The following is a 12,985-nucleotide window of genomic DNA, read 5'->3' as shown; positions in this document are numbered from 1 at the left end:
AGCACCACCCTCCATACCACCTGTCTTCTGTTGGCCACATTGCCTACCATGCACAAACTCAAAATCGCCAAACCTGAGTTTGATGAGCTGCTCACAGCTGGTGTGCTGCATCCTTTGAAGAGCCCACGGGCATCCACCCTTCACCTTGTCAGGAAGAAGGATGGCTCTTGGCACCCATGCGGTGATTACCGGAAGCTAAACACCCATGCCATCCCTGACAGATATCTGCTGTCGTTCTTATGCACCGACAACTACGCACTGGCTGGAACTAAAATTTTTACCACGAGTCACTGCGTCAAGGCTTTCACCCAGATTCCGGTCACACCTGAACAAGCCATCCGGACTCTACGAGAGCACCATTATGACCTTTGGCCTCCATAATGCCGCCCAAACGTGGCGGAGTTTCTTGGATGGCGTGTTGCGAGGCTTGCCCTACTATTTCAGCTGTTTGAATGACATACTCGAGTTTTCTTTGACACGCGAGGAACACCTCAAGCATCTACACAGTATTTTTGAATGCCTCCAGGCATCAACAACAACACACCAAAGTGCCTTCTTGGTGCCAGCGAGGTGGTATTCTTGGACCATGCCATCTTCTCTGCCGGCTCATGTCCCACACCCGAAAAGGTACAAGCTATCCTCATTTTCCTGCACCCAGAGACATTAAAGGACCAATGCCACTTCCTCAGCTTGTTAAACCTCTTGCCCTCTGAGGAATGCTGTTACTATGTAGGAGCTGTTCACTGCTACCCTCCACGGCATCCAAACAAAGCGGAACAAGCTGGTGCCACGGATGCCGCAAATTGAAGACAGCTTCTCTGCTGCTAAGCATGACTCAGCGGACGCTACCTTACTCATCCACTGCCTCACTTGCCATCATGGTCAGTGCCAGCGAGATAGTTATTGGTGCATCTTGCAGCAGCACACTGGTGACCCCTGACAACTGCCTGCTTTCTTCTCCAATGAGCTCTCTCCCACTCAACGATGCTGGAGCATGTACGACAGAGAGCTCCTCGCCATATGTGAGGCAATCAAATATTTTTGGGTGTCAGAGGAGGTCTGTCGCTTCGAGGTCTTCACCAACCACAAATCCATAACATTTGCTCTCACAAAGGACTGTGACCAGTGCTCCCCACACCAGTTCCAACATCTGTCATTCATGTTTGAATTAACTACCGATGTACATCATGTCTCTAGAGTTGTCAATGTCATTGCTGACTGCCTCAGCTGCACCTGCACCTGCACCTGCACCTTCACCTCGCCTGTCAGCGTGCCGAGGTTGGCCACCACATTACAAGCCTTTGTCGCCACCTTCCCAGGCATCAGTCATTGCTTCACCCACATTCATGTGGACCTAATTGGCCCTCTTTCCTTCCTGTGAAGGCTGCCACTACCTCCTCACTATTGTGGACAGGTTCACATGCGGGCCTGAGGCAACTCACCACCGCCACAGTAGCCGCCAAATTTGTCCCACGTCGATTGCCTATTTCAACTGTCCATGCCATGCCACTACAGATCATCGATACCAGTTTACATCTGCCCTTTCTTGTGCATTAATAGACCTCTGTGGCAATTACCTTCAACCTGACATCGAGCTGCCAATGGCATGGTGTAACGCCTCCACCATACCATAAAGGCCACGCTCGCCTGCGACAATAGCAGATGAACTGCTGCCCTGCCCCTGGTATTCCTTGGTCTCCACATTGCTCACAAGGCCAACCTTGATATTTCTGCCACCGACAAGTCCCAGGTGATTTACTGGAGCCCGCCCAGCTGCCTGCAGGTGATGTCATCCCTGAGTTTGTTGCCATCTTGCATGACTGCATGGCTTATCTGTGGCCCCACCTCAGTGTACAACAAACACAGTGAATTCATTCATGTCAACCTCATGTCATGCACACACATTTTGCTTTGCTTCAACACTCGCCAGTCCCCGCTTTGCCTGCACTACTCCAGCCACCACCAGATTCTCAAACTGTACTCAAAGACATTTACATTACAACTCCATGGCACCCCAAAAGTGTTTTGATTGATAAGTTCAAGCCCACCTATTTGCTGTCTGATTCCGCAGCACTCAGCCCAGCCAGGTACACAGGTGAAAGCCACCCTGACACAGAGAATGCACGTACCGCCTATGCCAGACACTGCAAATTCCCCTCCACTGCCATCAACATCCGGCTATGCCATTGATGCTGCGAATTCACACCCGCTGCCATCAACATTTGGCTACATGCTGAACCACACCGCAGCCTCTGCCACTTCCACAACAGCATTGACTCATAAGCTCCCAGAGCCATGCCCTGGAGCTGCCTCTGCCCGTCTCCACACCATAGGCACCAGCAATTCACACTCACAGTGTGTGGCACACACGCCTTCAGCTATCAAACATGGCCACCAGACTGTCACCCTTTCCTTGCAGCCAACCAGCAATAATGCTGAACCCTTGCCTCCACAGCCCTGTGCTGACAACACTACCCAGTGCCTGACCACCACTGCACATGCAGCACAGGACTCAGGCTCAGGGTGATTTGACCCAGCTCCCGACATCCCCCCTGCAGGCAACTTACTCATCACTCACATTGGCTGCCATTACTGCGCTGCCGCTGGCTGTCTTGCAGTGGACCAATGCTACAAACAGCTGCTCGTTCTGCCAACTTCACACTTGGCACCCAGAAATCCTGTGTCTGCCCTCGTTGGACGACTATCAACTGCAGTGTCAATACCACTGCTCACATCCTCACGCTGAGTACAAGACATGCCCCCACTGGTGCCAGCCTTCGCTGTTGCCATTTCACTCACCACCCGAGCTCCGCTCTTGCAGGGGGGTGGACTGTGGGAACTGTGTGGCAGCCTTTTGCTACACAGCTGTCTTAGCAGTTCCATGTGTCCCTAGCTTGCAACGGCCATCTGATAAGGCAACAAGTTTCTCCCTTCGCATGTTACTTCCATCCCAAGCTGTTGATCCTATTGTGTGGTGAGATACCTGCATACTGTGGTCACTGGCTACCGGTAGAGAACAATAGCTTGGTCTGTGGTGAGACTCACACCAACTTGGCCTTGACCAGTCTCCATTTCATCCCTGTGGCATCAGCATCAGTTCCAGCTTGCACCCGCAATGCTACAGACATGCCACATAGCGACACATACCATGAAGTTTTTAGACACACCCACACTGCACCCCTGCTAAGCAGTTGGGCATATAAAAGGTGTTTCGTGCTGCGTCTTCTGCCAAAGACTATTAATTCCATGCCTCACATCAGAATATTGTCATGCTGGTGAAACTCGAGGACAAGACTGCCACCTCACTCAGCATCCACATTTTCTATTGCATCATGCCCTTTTCCAGTGCCAGCCGTGCTGGTGAATGCCTTTGTCCAGAACTTATGAATTTCAAGACTATTTTATGTGTTTCTTTGTAGTTGCATAGTCATTAAATAGATATGTTCCTTAACCATCAGTGAACATTGTTCTTTGTGTGGTGCCTACCACACCTTGCTCTACTATTTGGTAATCGACTTACAAGTTAGGTAAGGAAACATTCGTACAAGCTCATTAACAGCATGCGCAGTACTTCACTCCTACTTAAATCCATATTGATTATTAATAATAATGTTATGTTTTTGTTATATTTTTCTAATTGATTACACACTTTTCACTCTAATATTTTAGGAATAATTGATAACATCGATACTGGGAAGAAATTTCCTATCTCATCTTGTCTGCCCTTTTTGTGGATAGGTTGAACTTCCACATATTTCAACCTGTCAGCAAAGCAGCCCTAATCAAATGATTGATTTATTATGTGTATTTTTTTTTTTTTTTTTTTGGAATTACATATTAGCCCCCAGATTAAATATTATTTAAGGATTTTATAATGCTAGCAAGGACATGGCAAGAAAAATGAGTAAATTTAAAGTGAAGCTCTTAGTAGATGACTCATAGGTGCTGACATTTGGGGAAATGCGTGTGGTTGGCTATGAGAGAGGAGGAAAAATTGTGTTTTGGAAGAAGACCAATTTATAAAAACCAAATATTTTACAAAGATAAAAAACCGACTCATCAAGCGATGGTAGAACACACACATAAAAGAAAGTTATAGTTACAATTTGTCCATTTTATTTGGACTGTTGAGCTCCATGGCCGTGGATAATGATATTTCACTGTAAAAATACAGCAACCAGCTACTTTTAATGCGTTTTATTCATGCCAATATGCATTTCGGGTTTGCACCCATCTTCAGCTGGGTCCATGTAATTTGCCAGCTGAAGATGGGTGCAAACCCGAAATGCATATTGGCATAAATAAAACGCATTAAAAGTGGCTGGTTGCTGTATTTTTACAGTGAAAAGTTATAATTATGTGTGTGTTCTGCCACCATTTGTTGAGTAGATTTTTTTTATCTATCAAATTACATTATTTTGTCAAAAATTTATTGTTTTCATTGTTAAACATTTTACAAACACAGATTCTTGTAAGAGTTTCCATCATTTACCAACACAATTAAAAAATGGAGCTTGGTTTTATTGTTTCAGAGGAATCCTTGATAGTCCTGTAACAGAAGAGGATTTTCTAACCCAGTTAACTGTACTAAATCACAAAATAAATTTTGTGAAGGAGCAAAGTATAAAAGGTACTAGTATTTACTTTTGCCACACTGCAGCAGCTATTTATTTTTTATTTTTTTCCAAATACTTTGTAAGCCCAGGTGAAGGTATGTGTGATCTTCTGTGTGTCAGATAATAATTTGTAGATATTACACTTGTTTGTGTATGTTTCATGAATTTTTGTTTTACATGTCCTAGGTTTCAGATTACAAGCCCATATTCTAATGTTACCAGGAACCTAGGTTTTCTATTATGAAATATACACAAAAAAGTGTTTTTTTGTTGTGTAATAATTAGTAAATTCCATCAAGACCCACAGTAAAGATACTTAAAATAATTCGTAGCTATTCAAAGTCAGTTGTGTAACTCAGTAAAGCATTTGTTTTTTTGCACCAGATGTGAAATCATGTCAAGATGTAAAGGAAGTACTCGAAAAATTAAAAATTAAGGCAGTAACAAAAATACGGGCATATCTGTTGGAGCAAGTGTACAAATTTCGAAAACCAATGACTAATTACCAAATACCACAAAATGCAATGTTGAAACACAAGTAAGTAGAATGTTCTTATCAGATGCAACTCTTATTTGTAATGATATTGGCAACAGAAAATTTATTTCACTTGATTAGTCTGTAATATATTCTTTGTTTCCTCCTGTAAGTTAATAGCAGGCAGTTTCACTAAATTACCTAATTACAGTGCAGCCTTCAGCTATCCACATATATGTTGCTCCTGCTTGTTTGCTAATATCATCTACTCACCTTGTATTATATCATGACCTCTGTCTTTTTTGTTCTATCTACCTTACATTTTGATTATGCGCAGTGAAAATGAAACAGAGGTGGACAGGTCACGTTGCCAGATGAATGGGTAGTGAGCGGACCAAGGAAGCACATTGAAGGATCCCAAGAGATAAGAAAAGACAGAGGTGGGCACATAATAGAGATGGGTTGATAACATTAGAAAAAAATGAGCTACATTCGTGCAAGTAGCTGAAAACATATGTGGAGATTTCTGTAGGTGATCTTTGTCCAGCAGTGGATGTTCAATCTCTGCGGCTCCTGCTGCTGCTGCTGTTGTTGTTGTTGTTGTTGTTGATGATGATGATGATGATGATGATGATGATGATGATGATGTTGATGAATAATTTGAAAAAAAAAAGTATGGCTTGAAAACAGAATAGTCAGCCATCTGAGTACTTTTTAGGGGTTTGTTGTTGATTTTTTGAATACTTCAACACCATATAAATAAGTCCAATTTAAATTATGTCGCTCTGTGTTTTCTGTCTCTTGCGTTATGCTGTGAAAGGATCACAGATATATGAACAGCTTTTAAGAATAAAATGCACAAGAACCCCGTATAGTCTTTCACAATTAGTCTGTATGTGCTCAGGATTCATCGAAACATATTCTTTCTGCAGAGATGAGGGGCTCTGTATTAATATAAGCAAATACAAAATAATGTGCTTAAGTAGGGGGAAATGGTCATCTCTAGTGATTCAGTTCAGCATTGCCATTAAATCACTAGTTAATGTAATTTTTTTTGTATTAATAAATGACTATTAAGGCCAAAGTAAGGTGGGATGATCAGATGACCGTAACAGCGAGAAAACAAATGTCAAACTGATTCTTGGGAAAGTATTGGGGATGTGCAGAGCATCAATAAAGAAAGTCACTCGATTATTGCTCCTCTGTCTTAGATACATATTGTACCTGACTGGCTGAAGGAACTGAAAAACCATGCAATTTACACAAGGCTTATTTTATTCTATGGTGTTATAAACCACATAAGAAAGTGCTCTAAAATTTCAGGAAAAGATCTTTGCAGACAGCTCTAATAATATCCTACTCTCTCACATACTGGTATGTGTATCTTGCAGGGATGGTTATGGTAAATTGTAATAGATTTAAGGGAATGTACAAAAGTAAGAAGTCATTCTTCCAGCAAAAGATCTTGAATATACTGGAAAATGACATTTCAGTGAACATATGCATTGGTACTTTAGGGTTTCCCAGTAAAATACGTAGTTCTTTAATCTGCCACTGAATCACATTCAGGAAGTTCCACAACATTTCATCAAGACAACTGTCTGTCTTCTTCTCATTGTGACTGCTGGGATCTGCTGACTAGGAACTACAGTCGGTATCCAAACTAGAAACACTCTTCTTTTGGAGACTGTATGGGAAATTGCAAATCCATGAGGAAATTGTCAGATGGATGACGGACAGTGTACAACACAATGGAGTGCCCACATAGCAACCTGTTTTGGTTTGTGCTCCAGTCACAGCCACATATGGCAGCAGCTGGTGATCCTCATGTGTCTGGATATTGCTGCCTCGGTTCTTGTCAGATGGCTTTCAGTGTTGTATCGTTCTCAGCAAAAACCTCATACATGCTTAATTTCTATATGCAGTCTTCATACGAAAAAGACCCTAGTGCTGAAACTGACAGTTACCACTCATCTACAGTCTTGGAATGTTTCCTATATGAAATATTGTGCGACTTTCACTAAATAATATACTGCAGAATTCAGAACCATCTATTTAAAATATAATACTTTCAGCATCTCCTTTGGGTGCCTGTGCTTGGCTTTCTGTTCTCCTCGTGGATGTACATGTTTTATAATGTTTTTATTACTGAAAACAGCTCTTTTTGAGATTTTTAAAATTTCATTTTAATTTTGTTTATTTTAAAACATATTAACGGAAACATTCCACGTGGGAAAAATATATCTAAAAACAAAGATGATGTGACTTACCAAACGAAAGCGCTGGCACGTCGATAGACACACAAACAAACACAAACATACACACAAAATTCAAGCTTTCGCAACAAACTGTTGCCTCATCAGGAAAGAGGGAAGGAGAGGGAAAGACGAAAGGATGTGGCTTTTAAGGGAGAGGGTAAGGAGTCATTCCAATCCCGGGAGTGGAAAGACTTACCTTAGGGGGAAAAAAGGACGGGTATACACTCGCACACACACATATCCATCCACACATATACAGACACAAGCAGACATATTTAAAGACAAAGAGTTTGGGCAGAGATGTCAGTCGAGGCAGAAGTGCAGAGGCAAAGATGTTGTTGAATGACAGGTGAGGTATGAGTGGCGGCAACTTGAAATTAGCGGAGATTGAGGCCTGGTGGATAACGGGAAGAGAGGATATATTGAAGAGCAAGTTCCCATCTCCGGAGTTCGGATAGGTTGGTGTTAGTGGGAAGTATCCAGATAACCCGGACGGTGTAACACTGTGCCAAGATGTGCTGGCCGTGCGCCAAGGCATGTTTAGCCACAGGGTGATCCTCATTACCAACAAACACTGTCTGCCTGTGTCCATTCATGCGAATGGACAGTTTGTTGCTGGTCATTCCCACATAGAATGCGTCACAGTGTAGGCAGGTCAGTTGGTAGATCACATGGGTGCTTTCACACGTGGTGGTGGGAGGGTGCATGGGACAGGTTTTACACCGGGGGCGGTTACAAGGGTAGGAGCCAGAGGGTAGGGAAGGTGGTTTGGGGATTTCATAGGGATGAACTAAGAGGTTACGAAGGTTAGGTGGACGGCGGAAAGACACTCTTGGTGGAGTGGGGAGGATTTCATGAAGGATGGATCTCATTTCAGGGCAGGATTTGAGGAAGTCCTACCCTTGTAACCGCCCCCGGTGTAAAACCTGTCCCATGCACCCTCCCACCACCACCTACTCCAGTCCTGTAACCCGGAAGGTGTACACGATCAAAGGCAGAGCCACGTGTGAAAGCACCCATGTGATCTACCAACTGACCTGCCTACACTGTGACGCATTCTATGTGGGAATGACCAGCAACAAACTGTCCATTCGCATGAATGGACACAGGCAGACAGTGTTTGTTGGTAATGAGGATCACCCTGTGGCTAAACATGCCTTGGTGCACGGCCAGCACATCTTGGCACAGTGTTACACCATCCGGGTTATCTGGATACTTCCCACTAACACCAACCTATCCGAACTCCGGAGATGGGAACTTGCTCTTCAATATATCCTCTCTTCCCGTTATCCACCAGGCCTCAATCTCCGCTAATTTCAAGTTGCCGCCACTCATACCTCACCTGTCATTCAACAACATCTTTGCCTCTGCACTTCTGCCTCGACTGACATCTCTGCCCAAACTCTTTGTCTTTAAATATGTCTGCTTGTGTCTGTATATGTGTGGATGGATATGTGTGTGTGTGCGCGAGTGTATACCCATCCTTTTTTCCCCCTAAGGTAAGTCTTTCTGCTCCCGGGATTGGAATGACTCCTTACCCTCTCCCTTATAACCCACATCCTTTCGTCTTTCCCTCTCCTTCCCTCTTTCCTGATGAGGCAACAGTTTGTTGCGAAAGCTTGAATTTTGTGTGTATGTTTGTGTTTGTTTGTGTGTCTTTCGACCTGCCAGCACTTTCATTTGGTAAGTCACATCATCTTTATTTTTAGATATATTTTTCCTACGTGGAATGTTTCCCTGCAATTATTTCTACTTGTTCACAATCTCCTCAATATCACTGTTGATTGATAAAAGATTGTTGCTAGGTCTTAATATTTTGCATCAGTAATGCTTATCTCTTACACCTCGAATAAAATATTCATGTGTGAATAGAGTATCTTTCTTTTCTGCTTTCCCAGATAAAGTAACTGCTTTTGTTGGTTTTTCAGTATCATCTTTTCTCAGCAGTTAGTTTTCCTGCCATCCTTGCAAGATTTTTCAGCAACAGTTGGGTAGTAAAAGTGAAACCTTCTTATGGACCTATGAGCAATTTATAATGCTTTATCATTCACACCCAGTCTATTCTCACTATCAGGAGTTTTAGTCATTACTAAATGAATTCAAAATATATTTCTTGATATATCTCTTATTAATAATCAGTGTGCAAATATGCATGATGCTGTGCTGAAAAGATTTAAAATAAAATTTTACAATGAATGTTAGATGATTGGGTTGAAAATCACTGCTACAGGACTAATTTCATGGATACTCTCCATACACTAAAAACACTGACATTGAGCATCATCATCATCATCATCATCATCATCATCATAATACCCAGAAATGTCTGGTGGAGCAAAACTACTCATCATGTCATGCACAAGGCACTGAATCGTACAATTTAGTGAATAGGAACTCCACACCACTTTAGCAATATATCAAGAAACAGTCGCTATACCCAATAAAATCCACAACAAAATACTTAGACACTTGAAAGATGACAGCATAAAACTATCCTCAGGTTTTTCAGTCATTGTTTGGCGAGATGGGAATTTTGAATCCAATGACCCGAGAGTATCATTATTCCTATTCTGAAACTGAGAAAAGACCCATATATTGTGACTAATTATCAGCCACTCTCTTTAATGAACAGGCTGTGTAATTTATTTGAAAGAATGGTCAACCAATAACTGTATTGTTGTGTGGAAGCCAGAGAACATTTATCACAATTTCATAGTGGCTTCAGGCACCCCGGTCCACCATACACAAACCGATATGTCTGGAATCTGCAATATGTAATACTTTCACCCATTGCTATCACCTTTGATCTGCAGAGAGTATATGACATGACCTGGCACCATCACATCCTATCTACACTGCTTGAGGGGGATTTCCGGGTTTGCTTACCCATTTTTAACCAGAATTTCTTATCCCTCTGACAGCTCTGGACGCAGATGGGTTCACCCCTCAGGTACCAGCATGAAAATGAAGTTCCTCGTGGATTGGTTTTGAGTGTAACACTCTTCACCTTAGCAGTCAATTGTATCATGACCAACATGAGATCAATGGTCTCATCATCACTATATGTGGTCAACCCTTTCCTTATTACAGCTCTCTATCATTGAGCACTGCAGAGTGGCAACTTCAGGGAGCCATAAACAAAGTACAAAACTGGGCCTTGACTCATGAGTATCATTTTTTTCCCATGAAAACTCATGTCATGCAGAACTTTACCTAGGTAACGAATTACTTGAAGGCATTGAAAATTTTTCATTTTTGGACTTTTATTCAACAAGTTAACACGGTTACATGTACTTCAGCTAAAGGCTTAATACCTCCAGATTTCCCAGCAGCACATCCAGAGAAGTAGACTCCACAGTTATTTTGTGATTCTACGAACCTTTGATTTTATCCTGCTGGGACTATATATGTGTATCTTACGGATAAACAGAGCTTAGTACATCCTGTTGACCACAGTGGTATGTAGTTGACAACTGGAGCCTTCTGTACAGACTCCTGATGGAACATGGTACCACACCATTGGGGTCTGGTGCCAGTAATTCTTGGTGAACAATGTAGTCGCAATTTGTCATATACCTGCTTATTTATGTTATTCAACTCTTTTCCACTAACAATGATTCAGAATGCTTACAAACTGCCCAAAAATAGGTAGACCAGCTTGGGGATGATTGGAAACATGTGCAAGGACCTCCAGCTTCCCCCTCTTGTCTGTTTAGAGTTCCTTCTTGGCACCCCCTGTCTTGTGTACCCAGTCCTGTGATTCAGGTGGACCACTTCCACAGACTCCACTATTCTCAGATGCCTATTATGCTCAATTCTCCATGACTATAGTAATTTGAAATTCTAAATTGAAAGTTGATGGCAGAGTTGATAATGCCTTCGCATACACAAGGAGCTCGAGACATGCTGTCTGCCGAGTGCATGCAGTGTGTATACTGCAGAGTTGGTAGCCATGTATCAGGCTTTGTAATACATCAAAATTTTCACGGCGAAGAATTTCCAGGTTTTTAGTGACTCCATGAGCTGCTTATAAGGAATATCTCACTGCTAACCCAGAATTTTTTGGTCACCAACATCCACGGCATAGCATTTGACATCCACAGGTTTGGAATCACCATAACTTTCATATGGACATCAAGCCTCATGGGCATATCAAGAGATGAATTAGCTCACATAGTAGCTAAAGAAGCAGCCACAAGAGAAAAACATGAACAAAAAGTACCAGGACGGACCTACAATTGCTGCTAAAACATCAAATTATGAAATATTTGGATATGGGGTAGCAGGTTACCACAATCATCTGCAAGTTGAGAGCAATCAAGGGGACCTCCAAGGCATGGCATATTTCTCTCCAAGTCTCCCAGAAAGATGCAATCATACTGTGGTTACTGCGTATTGGACACAGTAGACTTACCCATGAGTTCTTTTTGCGTCAGGACGACACCCCTCAATGCAGCTGTGGTAGTCATCCCATGATAGCCTGTATCTTGTAGTGTTTGCTCAGCTGACTGATCAGAGATGAGCCATGAAACTGTCTACATCCCTAACAGATAGCAGCAACATAGTCCTATGTTCCCTGAGAGAAAGCGGATATTATAACAAAATTTAAAGTACCTCAATATTTATTATCGGGCTGATGTGGAGGGAGTGCCTCTCACTGTTCTGTGAGCCCCAAGTGCCCTCCACCTGTTTGCTCCCCCTGCACTATCACGCATTTTCAAATTTTTGTGTACATATTGTATTTATTTAACTGTTTAAGCCAATTAACCTTCCAGTCCTCACAAGTTTTCAGTTTGTCACCCCATTTTAGTAACATTGAATCTAAAGATCTTTCTGGTGTAACCTTCAGTGATCTCGGTATAGGATGCGGGAAGCTGTACCTGTGATTGCTTTCAGTTATGCAGTGGCATCCATTCCCTGTAATCAGCTACAGTTTCTAGTTACTTGGGTTTGTCTTACTTTAAACTGTCTGACTTTAGCTATTGTCACTGCAAATTTTCATCCATGATGATAAGTTCAAATATTATGGAATTGACTTTTTTCCTTTCCTCACTTCACATCATTTTATGTGAATTTCCAGTGGAACAAGGGACTGATACCAAGATGGTTGGTTCATTTGGGGGGAGTGGACCCAATAGCGAGGTCATCTGTCCCACGAAGACGTTCAGTTACTTTAAACTCGTCATCATCATCATCATCATCATCATCATTTTCTTCTTTTTCTTCTCCTCCTCCTCCTCTTCTCTTCTTCTTCTTTGTCTTGTGAATTAAGTTTTTAAACTTCAGATGTTGCCTGTCCACTTAGTCATAGGTTTTCCTACATCTCCTTTACCTGCTGATTAATTAGTTAATGTTAATTTGGAAGTTTTTTGTGTTCATACTAGGTACTGCAGTATCAATTTATTCATAATTCACTTAGTCCTATATGTAGCTCATATCATGCTGTTATATGTCTGCTGTTAACTAATTTCTCATACTTGTCAGAATTTCATTTCAATAGTTTTTATTTTACATAAAGCTCTTACTGTACTTACCCCGTAGAGGTCATAAATGGGTCTGTATACTCACGTGAAACTCGCCATCTCTGTATACTCAGAGACTCGACTCACGGGTCTCTGCCACTGCCCACTGAACTG

At 42.3% G+C, this 12,985-nt stretch overlaps 1 protein-coding gene across 2 annotated transcripts in view; it reads left to right on the top strand.

Moving 5' to 3' along the window:
• Nucleotides 1-12,985, top strand: part of LOC126262376 (vacuolar protein sorting-associated protein 52 homolog) — a 109,255-nt gene that overhangs the window by 36,612 nt on the left and 59,658 nt on the right. For both annotated transcript variants that reach the window (XM_049958972.1, XM_049958973.1), the window contains exons 4-5: nucleotides 4,533-4,630; nucleotides 5,001-5,154. In XM_049958972.1, coding sequence (XP_049814929.1) covers nucleotides 4,533-4,630; nucleotides 5,001-5,154 — 252 coding nt within the window. The remainder of the gene's footprint in view (nucleotides 1-4,532; nucleotides 4,631-5,000; nucleotides 5,155-12,985) is intronic.

This window comes from Schistocerca nitens, chromosome 6 (assembly GCF_023898315.1).
Source record: "Schistocerca nitens isolate TAMUIC-IGC-003100 chromosome 6, iqSchNite1.1, whole genome shotgun sequence".
NCBI lineage: Eukaryota > Metazoa > Arthropoda > Insecta > Orthoptera > Acrididae > Schistocerca > Schistocerca nitens.
Note: the sequence above shows the minus strand (reverse complement) of the source record. Positions and strands in the feature narration are given on the sequence as shown.